The 19288-nt window shown below is 42.6% G+C and overlaps 1 protein-coding gene across 5 annotated transcripts in view; it reads right to left on the reverse strand.

The window, feature by feature from the left end:
- Nucleotides 1-4090: 4090 nt before the first annotated feature.
- Nucleotides 4091-19288, reverse strand: part of CEP192 (centrosomal protein 192) — a 139324-nt gene continuing 124126 nt past the window's right edge. For 3 of the 5 annotated variants that reach the window (XM_048221596.2, XM_048221597.2, XM_048221601.2), the window contains 6 exons: nt 19120-19215; nt 14334-14453; nt 13777-13898; nt 11145-11274; nt 10359-10417; nt 4091-4535 (listed from right to left, as the gene is read on the reverse strand). In XM_048221596.2, the coding sequence (XP_048077553.1) occupies nt 4394-4535; nt 10359-10417; nt 11145-11274; nt 13777-13898; nt 14334-14453; nt 19120-19215 (669 nt within the window). In that variant the 3' untranslated portion in view covers nt 4091-4393. Of the gene's footprint in view, nt 4536-10358; nt 10418-11144; nt 11275-13776; nt 13899-14333; nt 14454-19119; nt 19216-19288 lie in introns of those variants that run through there. The other 2 variants (XM_048221598.2, XM_048221600.2) reach the window with 2 other exon arrangements.

The raw sequence follows: 19288 nt of genomic DNA on the forward strand, positions 1-19288 counted from the left end.
TTGTATCTTTCCTCAATTCCTTTCATAAGCATTCTATAGTTTTTAGAGTATAGATCCTTTACCTCTTTGGTTAGGTTTATTCCTAGGTATCTTATGGCTTTTGGTGCAATTGTAAATGGGATTGATTCCTTAATTTCTCTTTCTTCTATCTCATTGTTAGTGTATAGAAATGAAACTGAAAATCATCCCTGAGTTTAAGTGAAGACTAAAAACAGATGCCCTCTTACCCAGTCTCATTTCTGGACTAATTAAATCAGTAATGATGCACATTAATCATCCCTGAATTCTACGGAACTCTAGGTCTTGCCTGCTAAATATCTTGCCTGGCCGAGAAGCAGGGCTGTGTGTCAGATGTGCTAATCTGTGATTTCAGGGTTGCTTTACAACCAAAGGGAATCAAACTCTTAAAAAGCAGACATACACCAATCTTACAATTTCTCTAATTACCCCAAGAACAGTTTTCTATTATCTGCAACTAGGCACCCAAGTCAGGAAAACCAAGGTTTGGACCCCAGCCCTGGCCCATAGTCTGAGCCTGAGTTTGCTCATCACACCAGACCATCTGGGTCATCCTGCCCTCCTGAGCTCAGCACCACCCACAGCCTACTACCAATCCACCGATCTGTTCCCAGACATGGTCACAGGTGCCTGGAGGCTACAGCAGGAGAAAGGCCTCTGACCCTCTCTCCCCCAGGCCTCCCTGCCAAGAAAGGGTCTGTCTCTATAGAGTTGATGAGAATTAAGGGAGACAGTGCATACAGGGCACTTGAGACACTACCTGCCACAGAGGAAGCACTCGATCGATGTTTACCTATTATGCTGAGAACGGTCTACAGGAGACTGGTGAGAAACTAGGTAAGAAATCTTGGGGGAACCCTGGGATGATGTTCACTGGGGCTGGTGAGAAGCATGTTTGGGGTTTTGGGTCAGGACAGTGTGCAAAGAACCTTCCAGAACAATGAATGTGGTCAACCATATCATACATACATGAGGCTGACCAGGTCTGGGGATGTACTGGTCAGGAGGGGAGCCCAGGCCTGTGGTCACACAGAGCTTACATTCTTGAGGGAGACGAGTAAACTAGTCAACGAGTATATAAAAAGGGTCAGGTAGAGAGAGGGTTGTAATGTGAAGTAAGCAGTGTGATGTGAGATAGTTAGCAGGGGTTCCGCTGGACACAGTGGTCAGGAAAGGCCCCCCCTGGGGAGGGGAGAAACCAGCCATGCCAAGAGTTGGGGAAGAGCTTTAGAGGCCAAGGTCTAGCTGCGAGAAGGCCCTAGTGACTGAGCCAGAAAACAAAAGCCGCAGAACTGGTGCAAGTGGTTGGAGAGTGGATGAGGCCGCAGAGGGAGGCAGAGGCTAGATGACCAATAGCCTCCTAGTCCAACAGGGGAGTGAGTGTGGACTCAGACCAGGCGTAATGTAATTATGTATTTAAGCAGGGGAGCCCTGGCTCTGGTCTACATTTTTATAAATGTAACTCTGCCTGCTGATGGAGAAGGGCTTCCTGAGGCAGGAGCCCCAGGAGCAGTGTGGTGAGGAGACGATGGCGGTGGTCTGTGAGGATGGTGGCCTGGGCTATCGTGGCCACCTGTGGCCACAGACTGAAGGACTTCTGTGAGACAGGGGCAGTAGCGTTGATGGGGATGAGGGTAAAATACCCAAACCTAGGGTTTTGGCTAAGAAATTGGATGGACAGTGAAGACATCTATGGCGATGAGGAAAGCTAGAGAAACATCTTTGAGGTAGGGAGGGAATCCAAAGTAGGAGATACCTACTCCATAACCAGGTAGAAATGTCCAGCTGAGTCGGAAGCTCAGAGGAGAGGTTAAGACTCAAGGTATCAATCTGGGAAGGGATGGGAAAAGAAGGGGAACCAGCTTCTAGACGGAAAGCTAATTAGGAAAAGTGTAGGTGCTAACTCCGCCCCTCAGATGCCCCTCCACACTGCAGACCACAGTGAAGAGAGCCAGTGGTCACAGCTGCTGGACAGCGGTGACTGGCTGCAGCGAATCACCGGTTCACATTCAACTGCTCTTGAAACTCCAAGACTGTGGAAACTCCGTGCTTCCAAAACACAGAGGCGAAGGAAGAAATGCATATCCATAAAAGCATATGGTCTATGGAAGGAGAGTCACTTAGAGTTTTTGTTTTTCTTAACCACACCCCCCCCCCCCGTCTTTTTAAAATCTCCTCAGTATCACCTAAAAGGCAAAGTGATAGGTCCACAGAAATGTAACAACCCTGAGGAATTTAAAGACCAAACATTTTTTGAAAAGCAATACTGGGGCATCTGGGTGGCTCATTTGGTTAAGTGTCTGCCTTTGGCTCAGGTCATGATCCCGGGGAACTGGGATCGAGCTCCCTTTTGGGCTCCCTACTCAGTGGGGAGTCCGCTTCTCTCTTCCTCTGTCTCTCCCCCCAACTTGTGCTCTCTCTCTTGCTCTGCTTTCTCTCTCAAATAAAATGCTTTTAAAAAAATAAAAAAGCAGGGGCGCCTGGGTGGCTCAGTTGTTAAGTGTCTGCCTTTGGCTCAGGGCGTGATCCCGGCGTTCTGGGATCGAGCCCCACATCAGGCTCCTCTGCTTCTTCCTCTCCCACTCCCCCTGCTTGTGTTCCCTCTCTCGCTGGCTGTCTCTCTCTCTGTCAAATAAATAAATAAAATCTTTAAAAAATAAAAAAATAAAAAAGCAATAGCACTCATTCAAAATCTTTGAGGCTGAATATTATCAATTAAATACACATTCAAGCATGAAGTCACCCACATTTGATGCACGAAATCTAAACCGGAGTAGGACAGTATCAGTAACAGCAACAACTGTTTAGCTTGTGTTAAAATATAAATGTTTTTATATTTTATAAAATATAAAAAGTTTTTATAAATTTGATTTCTAAGACAATTTCTTTTTTTTTTTTTTTTTAAAGATTTTATTTATTTGACAGAGATAGAGACAGCCAGCGAGAGAGGGAACACAAGCAGGGGGAGTGGGAGAGGAAGAAGCAGGCTCATAGCGGAAGAGCCTGATGTGGGGCTCGAACCCAGATCGCCGGGATCACGCCCTGAGCTGAAGGCAGACGCTTAACTGCTGTGCCACCCAGGCGCCCCTCTATGACAATTTCTAAGCAAGAGAAAATAAGGTAGAAGAAGAAATTTCTTTCTTTTTTTCTTTAAAGATTTATTTTTTAGAGAGAAAGTCTGTGTGCAAGCGAGGGGAGGGGCAGAGGGAGAGAGAGAATCTCAGGCAGAGTGCCGTACCTGACATGGGCTCGATTTCATGACCCTGAGATCATGACCTGAGCTGAAACCAGCAGTTGGACGCCTAATGCACTGAGCCACCCAGGCGCGCCCCCCTCAAAGATTTATCTATTTGAAAGAGAGGGAGAAGAAATTTGTTTTTCTAGCTCCAGCTCACCATCACTGGTTCCACACTGTTGCAGACTTAAGCCATCCAGGAAGCTTCTCACATGTTCCACAGTCTTTCTGCTCCATCGATAATATCTCACTGTGATCACCCCCGGCCCCTACACGACTGCTCACAATCTGGGATTTTGCTCCTCCACACAAGGCTGTTAGCTGAGGCTCAGGAAACTTTATCGGGGGACTTAATAGTAATGGTTGAGAAGCAACCGATAATCATGTTCTTCCTGGGAAAACCAGGAAACCATGTCACACCTTTTCCACCTCATAGCTCAAGACGCCACAACGGGGCACTTCTGCACCCTCGGCGACTCACTGCCCCTCCGCCAGCCCCTGGTTGTGCAGCATTTCTCCTACGCAGGGTTCGGGAGCAGCTGTCCCACTTAGCTTTAATTGCAATAAATGCTATTTTAAAATACACCAACCTCTCCAATGCATTTGCAGGGAATATGAATTCCTCTACTTTGGAGAAAAACAATTTCTTTAAAAGTATACTTCCTTTCTAGTCTGGGCAATTAGCTAAGAGACAGAAGGACCAGAGAAGGAATTTCTTAGGGGAAAGGAAACTGTGTAATGGAGGGAAAGTCACAAAACAGACCCAGCAGCTTGAGAAAATAATTAGAATAAAGCAATATTCTGATTTCTGTAAGACATTATAATAAAAAAGACAGGTTCAGTGGAAATCACGTTTATTTCTGGATACACCACATTAAAATATATGCCCTATTTATTCAGAGTATCATAACCTATGCAAAAATAAAACTCTCTTCCCCTATAAAAAAGGTACGTACAATACCGCAGACTACATACATGATCTTTTAGTCCGGTCTTCAGTATTTAGCGTCTCAAGACAGACAAACATCTGGTTATATTTATCAAATCAATCTTACAAAATATATACAAAACAACATCGTAGTGTAAAAAAATGAAGTTACCAAAATATAACTTATGTACTTTACTTTACACAAAATGTATCTAGTTAATTTTTTCAAGAGCTTCACCCATTAGCCGAATAGCGACACTCTTGCCTTCATCTGTTTGAATAACAAGCAAAGCTTCAAACGTGCCCGCCGACTTTGGTCTGAACTGCACAGGCATGTTGATGTAATGCTGGGCTCTGGAAAGAGAAAGGAAAGGTCACCGGCCTGATGCTACCGCAGCAAGCACATCACCCACCGCAATACTTAGCACGATGCACTGCAGAGAGCGCTGTCGATTTTCATGGAAGAACTCAGTTTTGTTACATTCAGCTTCAATTTGGTTCTCATTTCTTTGATGTTATTATTTAATAAGAAACTGGCACAAAGGAGAGGAAAACCTAAAATCGGATTCAAATAGTATTGCATATATATTCCTGGCCATCCAACAACAGGAGAAGGGAAATGAGAGGTCTGTTCTACCGTGTATGGAACTCGGTTCCGTCTGCAGAGGCAGGGAGCGGCCTGCCTCAGAAAGGGGGACAGAACACCTGACATTCCGCCCATCTTCCCCCAGCAGCACGCTCAACTGGGAAGGATATTAAACCAACCTGTCCCATGCCCGTCAGTTAACAGGGCAGGGCTGGACAGGTCTTGCTCCAGCATTCTTAAGAACGTTTATAAAAAATTCTCTTGAAAATTTATTTTCAAATTATGTTTGACCCTTGAACAACACAGGTTTGAACTGAGCAGGTCCACTTGTAGATTTTTTTTTTCTCCAAAAAGTGTAGTACTATAAATGTATTTTCTCTTATAATTTTCTTGATCACATTTTCCTTTTTCTGCCTTACTTTATTGTAGGAATATAGTACATAATACACATATAAAAATGTTAATTGACTGTTTGCTATTGGGAAGGCTTCTGGTCAACAGTAGACCATTACAAGTTAAGTTTTGGGGGAGTCAAAAGTTATACACAGATTTCCTACTGCATGGAGGTCGACACACCAAACCCTTGCATTGCTCAAGGGTCAACTGTATACAGAGGCAGGTAATGAGCGTCCTGTGTTTAAAACTATTACGTTGGGGTGCCAGGTGGCTCAGCTGGTTAAGGCTCTGACTCTTGGTTTCGGCTCAGGTTATGATCTCAGGGTTATGAGATCGAGCCCTGTGTCAGGCTCCACACTCAGTGGGGAGTCTGCTTGAGATTCTGACCCTCTTTATCTCCCTTTGCCCCTTTCCCCACTCACACATGCTCTCTCTCTCTGAAAAATAAGTCTTTTTAAAAAGTAGTATTGTGTTGGGAGGTTTTTGTTCATAAAACTAGGTCCCAAGAGCTTCACAGATATACCTTTATTCCCATGGTGAATGAGACCACATATACTTTATCACAGCCTATGTGATGTCACTGACTTTTAGTCTTAATTGCCTTAAGTGAAAATTTATAGCTTTTAGACTTTCCTCAGAGGGAAGGTACCTCATCCTCGAGTCTCACCTCTGAACTACATGCTTTAAAGTTCAGCAGTCAGAACTGATATATGCTTTTGTTATTTCTTGAGAAAACTGCAGTGGGCTAGAAATTTAGAAAACAGTTTTAGTATTCCAAAGCCCTTTCCCTGGACATAACTGATAAGGCAGAATTTAAAAAAAATACATATATGCACATGTGCACGCACACACACACACATGCACTTTTTAAAACTGGGTTATTTTCCCCAAACGCATTATACCCTAATTTCCTGTGTCAAAGCTAATGTGCCTTTTTAAAAAATGGTACATAGTCTTTAGCACTGACGAACTACTATTCTACCTTTCATGTTAGCACTTCAGTACCCAGACTAATGTGGTACAATTTGCCAACTTAAGAGGCTTTATTACTTATGAATTAGTAAAAGTAATACAGTATCCTGAAATAAATCTGACAGACCCACAGGACTGTTCTATATTCAACTGAGAACGTGTTTTAAAAATGTATTACATGGGGCGCCTGGGTGGCACAGCGGTTAAGCGTCTGCCTTCGGCTCAGGGCGTGATCCCGGCGTTATGGGATCGAGCCCCACATCAGGCTCCTCCACTATGAGCCTGCTTCTTCCTCTCCCACTCCCCCTGCTTGTGTTCCCTCTCTCGCTGGCTGTCTCTATCTCTGTCGAATAAATAAATAAAATCTTAAAAAATAAATAAATAAATAAAAATGTATTACAATAAACATATATCATTTGCTTTAGATTTACAGATACTCTGAACAAACGAGAATGCAATTTAGAAAGAACTGTGGGGGCGCCTGGGTGGCACAGCGGTTAAGAGTCTGCCTTCGGCTCAGGGCGTGGTCCCGGAGTTATGGGATCGAGCCCCACATCAGGCTCCTCCGCTATGAGCCTGCTTCTTCGTCTCCCACTCCCCCTGCTTGTGTTCCCTCTCTCGCTGGCTGTCTCTATCTCTGTCGAATAAATAAATAAAATCTTTAAAAAAAAAAAAGAACTGTGAAATTTAACACACTCTAGAACACAAGAATGGATATATTTAACATAGTACCTTGTATATGGTACCTCTCTCTCTCTCTCTCTCTCTCTCTCTCTCACACACACACACACACACACATGAAAGGGGAAAGGTAAGGGTGAAGTACGCTGAGCCCAGAGAAGAGGTCTAGTTCGAAATCCCTTAACTAGGGGCGCCTGGGTGGCTCAGTCGTTAAGCGTCTGCCTTTGGCTCAGGTCATGATCCCAGAGTCCTGGGATCGAGCTTTGCATTGGGCTCCCTGCTCGGCGGGAAGCCTGCTTCTCCCTCTCCCCTGCCTGTTCCTCCCCCTACTTGTGCTAAATAAAAAATCCTAAAAAAGAATAAAGAAAATCCCTCACTAGCTGAGGACTGACAGTGCAGCAAAGCCGCAGACGAGAGCGAAGCAGCGGCTGAGGAAGAGCACTCTCAGCCCCTCCTGAACTCCATGCCCCCCGTCTACAGAACCTACGAAGTATACAAACCAGACTTAATTGTAAAGGAATACTCTGTGTAGGAAAAAAGTTGCCCATTAGCACAGTCAAGGTACCATCATTATCAAAGAAATTGAAAGGAAGTGACAAACGCCTTGGTTCCCGTGCATTAGTAAGCGGTAACGACAGCTCAGTGACCGTGCTGTCGCCGGCTGTGACTTGGCTGAGAACGTCCTTCCCTCTGGAAGGACCCAGCAAGGCCTGGCAGCTCAGCAGCAGGAGCCGGCCAGGATGCTGGGTGCGTGCCGACGTGGACACAGGAGATGGGAAGTGCGTTCCTATCATGTCTCAGCAGAGTAGACTTGAATAAAACAATAGGTTAACAGAAGAATGCTGATTTCAGGGCTAAGTGGGAACACGGACGAATTCTTTTTTTTTAAAGATTTTATTTATTTGACAGAGAGAGACAGCCAGCGAGAGAGGGAACACAAGCAGGGGGAGTGGGAGAAAAGAAGCAGGCTCACAGCAGAAGAGCCTGATGTGGGGCTCGAACCTAGATCGCCGGGATCACGCCCTGAGCCGAAGGCAGACGCCTAACCGCTGTGCCACCCAGGCGCCCCCCGGACGAATTCTTTGTACAGAGATAGGACAGAAATGATCACCTGGAGCCCCTAAAACGAACTTTACCAAAAAACGGATGATCAGGGTTTCCTTTTCCCTATTACCTTCTTTATAATCTATTGCTTTAAGGGGGCTACATCCCCCACACACATCCATGCTCCCCACTTGTGAACGAGGCAAAACCCTGGTGGCGTCTGCGGGAAGCTCTCCTATTTACGTGGCAGTCAGTTTATATCCAAGAGGCCTCAGGCCACTTTCCCGTTTCAGTGTGAGAACTTACCCAGAGCAGCCCCATCAGGCCTCACGACCGCCCTGGGGAAGGTGCCTATTTGGAGTAAGCCACGGATTACCTCATGTACCCTACAGATGACTAAAGTCACATTGTCACCCTGGAAGGCTGGAGTTCATGGTGTCATAGAGCAGACGGTGATCTAATGAACGAAAACATCACTAATGAAAAGCTGGGAACTGCTTCTCAGATTCTCAAAACAGATTCTGTTCCACCTGCCAAAGCAAGCTAACCGTTGCTCTCAACCAGCATTTGTATTTCCTGGGCCCTTGTCCAAAGTCCAAGTGTCTAATATTTGGGAGAAATACAAAAGCACCCAACACTTACGGTAAGAACAGGCATCACTGGTTCAGTTTTGTGGTAAAAATTTTCAAGGCAGATACTGTAGCAAAGTTTGGTTCTCCACAAAGTTGAAAGAAGTCATTCTTATGTACAAAGAAACCAGCTTTTCTGCCTAACTGTATGTAAAATTTCAGCGTACGGAGGGGTCACGGGAGAAGTTCTCTATGACCTGGGGTTTACTTCACTTGGTCTTCTTACTCATGTATTTAGCAGGGCCCACCTACTATAATACACAGTCTAATATCACCGTCCTCAATCAGTAGGGCAAAGCTTCATTAACTCCTGCAGGCTGCTGGGAGTCAAGGACCCAGAGTGCAGAGCTAGAAAATGGGCAGTTAGTGGCTTTTTAAAACTTAGGCTTTCTCTTCCATGTGGCTGTTGAAGGGATTAAAGGAAAAGACGGACATAAAAATGTGGTGGTCCACCCAAATCCATGGGATTGGTCCTGATGGACGCCACCAGTAAGGCTGGCTAAAAGGAAGGCTTAGTCAGTGCTGCGGAAGAAGCTACCCTCTGCCGCGTGCCTCCTAGGGCTAGGCGCTAACATCTGCACGTCGCTCACGTCCTCCTCCTAATGAGCCCGTGCTGCCAGGAGCACTGTCGTCTCTCTTTCACAAGTCAGGAAACCGAGGCTTAGAGAGATGAAGCCTATGATAACTTTCTAGATACATTCACTATTTAATTTGCAGTTTGTGCCCTTCGGTCAGTCCCTGGGAGGCAAGTCCCTGGACCCTCAAGTACATGAATAGGAGGTTTTACAGTGGGGAGGACGGCGGGGGTGGTGGAAGAGATGAAGAGAGGAAAGAGAAAGAGCAGAGGGAACAGACCTCCCCCTACAGCATCTTTTCAGTACCTAGAGATACGGGTAGCCTTCAGAGTATGGCTCTGCTAGTCTTAGGGCCTCAGAGGCAGTCCTAGAATGTTTACAGGGTAGTCCAAGTTTTCATGGAACAAAACATGTTTTTGGAATCACCTAATACTAAAATAAAAGTTTATAATTAATTAAATGGCTTAAAGATTCGAAGATGGAGATAAAATTATTCTTCAGTGTTAAGTCTGACAGCACCCTACTGTTAAAATTCTAAATAACAGTGACAACCCAGTTTGAAATTTCAATCTAAATGTATATCATATGAAAAAAAATAAATGTAGATCATATGGAAAACAGAAAGCAGCAAGGATGACAAGAAAACGAGGCCCTGGTTTAAGAAGTATAGGGTATTTCAGGGCGCCTGGGTGGCTCAGTCAGTTAAGTGTCTGCCTTTGGTTCAGGTCATGAGCCTACGGTCCTGGGATCGAGTTCCGCATTGGATTCCCTGCTCAGTGGGGAGCCTGCTTCTCCCTCTCCCTCTGCCCCTCCCCCCTGCTTGTGCGCTCTCTCACTCTCTCTCAAATAAATAAATAAAAAAGTACAGGGTATTTGAAGAATGACAACTGGAAAAATATCACAATAAAAGTTTTCCCAATTAATCTGGGAAGGTTTTTGTCCCAATTATTGAAAATTTAACTCCCTGATCCTTAGCATAGTGACATTATTCTAAATCACAAGATAATTAATGTTGTATGTATTTATGTGATGGGCAAAATACCGGGTAACGGGAATCACATGCTAAATCCAAAACATCTCACAAAGTGTGGGTTGCTAGTAATAAAAGCACACTTGTGGGCAGTCATGAAATGCTTTCCCGGCGGGTCCCTCAGCTCTGTGGTACTGGTGATGGAGATGAGGGGCTATGATGGAGGGGGGAGAGCTCACAAATCCCAACTCCCAGGAGAAATCCTGAAGTCCTGAAAATAGTCCTGCATTAGGATGACCACATTTTGATTTATGATAAACTCACCTCAAAGAATATTTTGAATGCTTGACGTAGAAAGGCTCTCTGGGACTTAAAAACTTGAGCTGGAATTTAATATGAAACATTTTATTAAGTTATGCAACTTAGATATTTGAGCATACTTAAAACATACCATGCATTTCTTCAATTAAAGGTATTTAGTAAATTTAAGTATAGCTTCAAAATTAGGTAAGACAATAAATGCTCATGGAAACACATTTAAAATAATTTTAATATGAATTTACTCTAGTTCTGACTAGAGTAAATGTTGCCCAGAAATATGTTGGTGTGATGGTATAGAAAAAAAAGAAAACAAGAGAAAAAATTTAAAAATGAAAATATGAAAACAAATGCCTAATATTTTCAATTTTCAGATAAAGGGTCACGAACTTCCCATGAGTTTCTTTTCAAATACAGTATAAGGCATTTAAAAAATTAACTCATTATTATAACAAGTATAATTTATTGGGGCTCCTGGGTGGCTCAGTTGTTAGGCATCTGCCTTCGGCTCAGGGCGTGATCCCGGTGTTCTGGGATCGAGCCCCACATCAGGCTCCTCCGCTAGGAGCCTGCTTCTTCCTCTCCCACTCCCCTGCTTGTGTTCCCTCTCTCGCTGGCTGTCTCTCTCTTTGTCAAATAAATAAATAAAATCTTAAAAAAAAAAAAAAAGCTGCATCTTAAAAAAAAAAAAGTATAATTTATAAAACAAGCTTCTAAATTATCAGGAAAATATTTATCAAATAGTTGAATACATCCACTTTCCCAAAACCCACAGTACTATTTCCAACTTACGGAGTGCATAATGAAAGAATTATTTCGCAAGTTGACTTTCAACGTCCTTGATTCCCCAACCCTAGTAGGCAGAAACCGATACACATCTTCTGGGGCGTAAACTCCACGGTGTGTCAAGTCAAGCTGTCTGCTTTGGAAACAGGTTTAAAAGTCAACTATTTAAAATCCAGAGTAATTAAACAATTTATATATATTCAGCTAGGAAGTGTTTTGTGTTTTGATTTGTATTTTCTCTCACAACTCAGCTGGAAACTAGCTCTGTAATGGCAACTTCATTAATCTGTATGAAGACAGAATGCCCAGCACAATACTCTGATAAGGTGCAGGGTCAGCTGCTCCGTGGGCCAGGACACATATGACAGCACCACCTCTGCCCCTTTCTCCTTGGGGACTGGCTCTCCGCTCGCCTGACACCCCACGTGCATGCAGGGGCTCCCGTCATCTTAGTTCACTTCACCCAGACCACTTACTTCATTTTGCCAGACAGACGACCCTATCAGCGGGACACAAGCTCTGGCCTCTCGGCAGCATTTGATGGCGGTGACCCAGATGCCAGGCTCAGTCTGTGCAGGCTCAGCCCCACTCCCTCACCGCTAATGCTGCTGTCCCTGTGGCTTGGCCCTGGGCATCCCTAACTGCTCTCGCTGCAGTCTCCCTAGGCGATCCTGGTGATCCAGCAACCCCACTCCTGGGTGACTCCCAGATCTGTACCTCAGCTCACACTGAGCTTTTGGGCAACATGCCTATCGCCCCACAGTCATCTGTCTCCACAAATACAGACTAAACCTGGGAGCCTTCTTTTCAGACCTGACCCTCCACTTGTATTTCTGTCTGGGAGCCAACTTTGACCCCCTTTCTCTCTCAAGCCCCCTTACTCAACCCGCTCACTGAGTCCTTCAAATTTCCTTCTTATATACCTCTCAAATCTCTCCATTTCTCATCATCTTCTTTGACACGGCTTTAGTCCTGGACTACTTAAAAATAGCTTCTAACTCGTTTTACCGTATCTACTCTTGCCTCCTTCTAATCAGACCGTACCACAGCCAGAGGATTTTTCTACAAACACTCGAATCTGAACACATCACTCATGGCTTCCAATAGCTTCCCAGATAAACCCCAAATTAACATCTGACACGCGAGGCCCTGCGCAGTCTGCCTCTCCCCACCAGCCTTCTGGCCTCACCTCACACTACTCTCCCTCCCTCTGGGCTCTAGGCCTGTATGCTGCCTTTGGTTCCTCAAGGGCCAACAATCCCCACGATCCGGTCCTTACAGGGCCAGGAACTTTTCGTATGCTCAACACCTCCATCATTTACACTCATCCTCCTCAACTTAAAGGACCCATTTCAGGCAGGCTCTTCCCAGGTATCACACATCAAGCTCCCTCTGTCATGTTCCCATGTTTCCCATTTATTTTCTTCCAGTCCTTCCCACCGGTTGTAATCAAGCCTGTTAGTGAGATTATTTGTGATGTGGCTCCTTCTCTAGGAGGTGAGACCCCTGGAGGCAAGGACTAGCACGGTTCTGACCCTGCTACCTGGCACGTGGTGTGCGCTCGGTAAGGGGGGGATGAACAAACGAGTAAGTAGCATCAAAAGAGTGTGGTTAGAACACAATCTTTAAAGGAGCCTCATTTCTTACAAAATGCATTATTTACTCCCATTAGAAAATAAATGACAACATGTACGTTAAATTTAGCAGGTATTTAACACATATTTTTCTTACAAGTGTCTTCCTCCAGAACAAAGTTAGATCTAAATATCAGCTAATTAAGGATTGTAAGAAACATGTTTATTAGGCAAAATACTTCAATACTATCATTAGAGCTGTGTAAGCTGCTGGTATAAAAAATGCATTTTAAAAAGTTTTTAAGGGGTGCCTGGCTGGCCCAGTCAGAAGAGCATGCACGACTCTTGATCTTGGGGTCATGAATTCGAGCCCCACGTGGGGTGTAGAGATTACTAAAAAATATAATAAATAAACGAGTAAAAAAATAAAAATTAAAAAAACTTTTTAAGAATCGACTTTCATACAGTGTTCTTGGGAACATAAAATGTTATGGTCACTTTGGTCAAACTATTTGGCAGCTTGTTTTAAAGTTAAACACATGCTTACCATATGACCCAGCAATTCTACTCTTCAGGTACTTTTACTCAAAAGAAATAAAAAAATATGCCCACAAAAATTCACATACAATAGTGTTCACAGCACCTTCACTTGTAATGGCGGCAAAGGAAAAGCCACCCAAATGAGCACGTTGTGGTATGTTCACATAAAGCAATACTCGACAACGAAAAGGGACAGACAACGTATATACTCTACAACACAAACGAATCCCCAAAACATGTGTGGTGAAAGAAGCCAGGCTCAAGGAGTGTGTATGTGTATGAAATGCAACGAAACCAACCTATGGCAATAGATCAGAACAGAACAAATCTTGGGGTGAGGGCCGGGCTGACTACAAAGGGACATGTAAGAGCTTTCTGGGTGAGAGAAACATTCTCTATTTTGACTGGAGCGGTAGCAATGCATGAAAACTTGTAGGTAAGGTCACTGAGCATTTACTGAATGTAAATATCTCTCTCAATAAGGTACTGGAAAAAATGTCAAAAGAATGACAAAAACAACATACCCGGGTATGAGAGCAGAAGCCTCTGATACAGCTTGTCTTCGGGGCTTAACTAAATTATCTAGTTTAATGAGGGAGTTTGTGGAAATTTGTGAACTTTCAGGCTCATTTTCTGCTTTGACACTCTGTATTAAAAAAAAAATCACAGGGTGGGGGAGGAAAAATAAATACTCTTGGAAAATATATGGAAACCCATTTGAATTCTACTGTTTCCTTCATAATTTTTAAAAGAAAACTTAAGATTTTTAAATTCCCTAAATTGCAATCCCTGCATTTTTTACTGTTCAGCTTCTTTTACACACACACACACACACACACACACACAATCATACCTAATCAAGTCAAACATAGATTTCATAGAGCCAAACCCAGACCTCAAACATGCCAATCAATAAAAACAAATGAGGAAATTAAGATTATAGGGCCAGACAACAGAATTAATGAAATTAGAATAATACCAAGAAAACAGTCTGCATTTTCAGGACAGTTTTCCATGTCAGTTTCACTTAATGTTTTTAATATACACACAATAATTTACTTAAATTCAGTGTAATACTCACTTGTCCAGAGAGCTGAAATCTCAGTGTATGTTTCATGTGAGGCTCTTTAAGGGGGTGACACTCAACATCCCAGAACTGAGCATAATCCCCTCTATCTCTGGGCAAAAAAGTGATGGAGACCTACAAAACAACACCCAGGGGAGAAATTTAGACCCTAAGCCTCATACACCATGTGGCTGGTATATGTTTTAGCACTGGCTAGTTTTGCCACTAACTGAAAAGGAATTTGAACAATTCTTCTTTTGGTAGAAAATTACACCAGATTCAAGATACACTTTTCTTTAGGGCTCTATGTAACATATTACTCAAAATGCAAATGCTATTTACATTATCAAAAAAATTCCAGAGCTGTCAAGTACAAGACCTAAATGAGGAGGTTCAACCCCAGAAACACAACCCAGTCTTTCACTGCAATGCTTATGGAACCTTCTGCTGGCCAAGCAGTAAAGGCATGAGGCCTAGAACCAGTTACCCCTGACCACATACCTCAAAGTTATATGTATGAACTGTATGCTTACAACCTGTAAAATGCTCAGAAATGAGCACGTTGTAGTATTTAAAAATAGTATTTTATAAAGTTTATCAGTGTTAAGTGCTTCCTTTATCAAAGAATTTAGTCTTAGAAATACTATTAGCTACATTAACTAATCAGTATCTTTGAGTCTGGACTTAACATTAAAACTGTTAAGTCACCCAATTTCTGTCAATACAGAACATAAGAAACAATGCAGCCAGCAAGTCTTAGGGTGTGGAAGCAAAGGCAGGATACTGATGGGGGAGAGGTGGTCATCAAGATTAGGGAATTACACGGTTAAAGAGGGTGTGGACACTGTGAAGATCAAGGAAGAAAGAATGGAAACTCAACCATGTCCTAAATGGCAAAACTCTACAAATTATCTGGAACCGCTGGGCATTATAATACCATGTACTCTACAAATCCCACCAAACACTGTCTTCCAACACCGACAATAAAGAAAGAGGAGGGGACAACCTACTAGTACTGTATGTGACACACACCAGACACATAACAGGAACTTTAACACTCATTAGCTCATTTAATCCCATTCAAACTGACCGATATTTCAGAAAATTACTACATATATCTCTTACTTTAACAAACAGGTAACTAATTTTTTCTTCCTTCTGGATCACTATTACATACATCAATAGTTGTGCTTTGTGGAGAATATTTCCCTAAATGGTCCCAGAAGGATGTGCCTTGCTTTCTTCTCCCCTAACATAAATTAAGTACCCAGACCTGGAAATCAATTGACGAATGTGACCTGACAGGAATGACATTGGTAAGCAATGAGTTCAGTCCAAGATATGCAGCGACGAACAAAAAAAACCCCAAAGGTCTCACAGAGGTTTCATTTCTAAGTTAGGTACTGTGTGAAAGGAGAAATTCCCAGGAGAAAATCTAGTCCTGCATCCTTGTTTCTCTATTTTCAAAGCTTCATTGAGACAGAATTCATATACCATAAAATCCACCCACTTCAAGTATAGTCAGGGGTTTTTAGTATATTTCCAGAACTGTGCAACCAGCACCACAATCTGATTTTAAAGTATTTTATTTTATTTTATTTTTTTTTATTTTTTTTTTTAAAGATTTTATTTATTTGACAGAGACAGCCAGTGAGAGAGGGAACACAAGCAGGGGGAGTAGGAGAGGAAGAAGCAGGCTCCCAGCGGAGGAGCCTGATGTGGGGCTCGATCCCAGAACAGCGGGATCACGCCCTGAGCCGAAGGCAGACGCTTAATGACTGAGCCACCCAGGCGCCCCTAATTTTAAAGTATTTTAAACAATCCAAAAAACACCCAACCCCATACCATCAGCAGTCATTCCCCACTTCCCACCTTCACTCCTAGCCCCAACGACCACATACCTACTTTCTGTCTCTACAGATTTACCTACTTTAAACATTTCACACAAATTGAGTCATATGATATATGGCCTTTTGTGTCTGGATTTCTTCACTTAGCATGTTTTCAAGGTTCATGTGGTAGCATGTTATCAGTACTTCACTCCTTTTTATTGCCAAGTAATATTTCATTTTTTTACCCATCTATCAGTTGATGGACATTTGGGTTATTTCTATCCTTTTTGGCTATCTTGAATAAGGCTGCTATGAATATCTGTGTGTAAATTTTGTTTGAACACGGGATTTTTTAAAAGATTTTATTTATTTATAGAGAGTGAGAGCACATGAGCGGGGGAGGGGCAGAGAGAGATGGAGAAGCAGACTCCCCGCTGAGCAGGGAGCCCGATGCGGGGCTCGATCTCAGGATCCTGGGGTCTTGACCTGAGCGAAGGCAGATGTTTAACTGACTGAGCCACCCAGGCGTCCTGAATACTGGTTTTCAGTGTTTTGGGGTATATATCTAGAAGTGAAGTTGCTGGGTCATATGGTAATTCTACATTTAACTTATTGAGGAACTGTCAAACTGTTATTCACAGCAGCTGTACCATTTTCCATTCCTGCTAGCAATGTATGAGGGTTTTAATTTCTCCATATCCCCACCAACACTTGTTATTGTCTGATTTTCAAAATCTCAGTCATCCTAGGGGTGTGAAGTGATATCTCACTGTGGTTTTGTTTTGCATTTCCCTAATGAACAGTGATTCTAAATATTTTTTGTGTGTGTATTTATTGGTCACCTGTATATCTTTTTTGGGGGCAGAAATGTCTATTCAGATCTGGTTTTTTTTAAAGATTTTTTAAAATTTATTTGAAAGAGAAGGAGAGAGAGAGACAGACAGTGTGCACAAGAGCAGGGGGAGGAGAGGTAGATGCCCCGCTGAGCAGGGAGCCCAATGCGGGGCTAGATCCCAGGATGCTGGGATCAACACCTGAGCAGAAGGCGCTTAACCAACTGAGCCACCCAGGTGCCCCTCTTTATTTCTATTCAGATCTTTACCCATTTTTTAAACTGGTTATTTGTCTTTGCATTATCTAGTTGTAGGAGTTCTTTATACATTCTGGGTACAAATCCTTCATTAAATGTATGATTTCTAAACATTTTCTCGCATAATCTGGGATGCCTTTTCACTTTCTTAACAGTATGCTTTGATGTACTCAAGTTTTACATTTTGATAATTCATCTATTTTTTCATTTGTCACTTGTGCTTCACTGGTGTCATATCGAAGAAACCAAGGTTTAACCCAAGGTCATGAATATTTACTATGTTATCTTCCAGGAATTTTATAGTTTTAGCTCTTACATTCTACTTCAAGTTACTTTTTTGGATATGGTGTGAAGTAAGGATCCAACTTAATACTTCTGCATGTGGATATCAGTTGTCCTAGCACCATTTGTTGAAGATATTCTTTCGCTATTGAATTGTCTCTGTACCCTTATTGCAAAACATCAACTGACCATAAACATGAGGGTTTATTTCGGGATCATCAAGTCTATTCCACATATTCTATATGTCTAGCCTCATGTCAACACTATAGTTTTTTGTTTATTTATTTATTTTTATTTTAATGTTTTTTTATTATATTATGTTAGTCACCATACAGTACATCCCTGGTTTCTGATGTAAAGTTCCATGATTCATTAGTTGCGTATAACACCCAGTGCACCATGCAATACGTGCCCTCCTTACTACCCATCACCAGTCTATAGTTTTGATTAGTATGATTTTGAAAATGAAAAGGTAAATCCTCCAACTTGGTTCTTTTTCAAGATTGCTTTGGTTATTCTGGTTCTCTTGCACATCTATATGAATTTTAGGATCAGCATGTCAATTTCTTTAAAAAACAAAAAACCAAACACCAGCTGGGATTTTTGATTGAGATTATGTTGAATTTGTAGATCAATTTAGGGAGTACTGCTATTTTAGTAATGTTAGATCTTCCAATCCATGAACATGGGATGTCTTTCCTGCTGGCTTTTTTTTGCAACCCTGCCCCCAGCGCCTTTACCCCAGATGTTGAACTTTTGTTAAGCAATGTGTCTGTTCCCTATTATGCTGCTTTGCTGCTACTGTGGGCTGGGAAATGAAATAAACTATGCTGTAGAACAGTGGGTCTTTCCAAAAAAAGTGCGAAGAAACCCTCTGGAAGCCTGTTATACGACCTAGTAAAGTACACAGGGTATGTGACTATCACTGCTCAAAGATTCTTGTGTGGTCAGTAATGAGTTCACAGCTATAGTCTAGAACTGATTACAAGTCTGAGTCTCTGAATAAATGGACCAATGTGATATAAATGCCATAGTTTAAATGAGTTTCAGCTGTTAGCATGAAAAAGTATATTACTGAGGCCAAGTGAATGACTAGTGTCACTAAGGGATATTTGAAAAAGCTATGTCGGGTCTACAAATGAATTAGAACTCAAGAGGGCCATGGTACTAAAAAGATCCATCACCATTTGCCCATGAAGATACACGGTTGACTATGACAGGAACACAGTTGTTTTTGAGTAGTGGCAGATTTTTCTATTATGGCTGGTAGAAAAAACTACTGTCTAGATTAGAGCTACTCAAAGTGTGTTGTAAGTACTGGCAGTCTGTGGCCACATGAAGTGCTTATAGCAGAACGTAAATTAATCCTACCACTAAGCATGGGATTTTGTTTAGCTGTTTAGAAGGAAGACCTCTGCTGCAGGAAGCAGTCTACTGACATGCACTGAGGCAGGTCTTCTCCTCTGGCAAGCTGGTTGTTAGCAGAGCAGCATTCATCTAGGTGAAGCAACTACTCTGGGTGGAAACAAATGAGGGTCTCCCGGTCAATCAACACCATGTTCTTACCAATGGCTATGAAAAAAATGTCACAACTCACCTTCCGAATTCCACGGCTTTCCAGTATACCAGAAATAGGAGAACATCTGAATGCTGCATAGGTAGCTCTAAAAACATCTCCACTGTCATCAACTCCCTACAATCATTTAAGCAATCAAATGAAAAAAATAAAAAAGAGTGACACCATTACCTTTATGGTTACCAAAGAC

Source organism: Ursus arctos, unplaced genomic scaffold, assembly GCF_023065955.2.
Source record: "Ursus arctos isolate Adak ecotype North America unplaced genomic scaffold, UrsArc2.0 scaffold_34, whole genome shotgun sequence".
Classification (NCBI taxonomy): Eukaryota; Metazoa; Chordata; class Mammalia; order Carnivora; family Ursidae; genus Ursus; species Ursus arctos.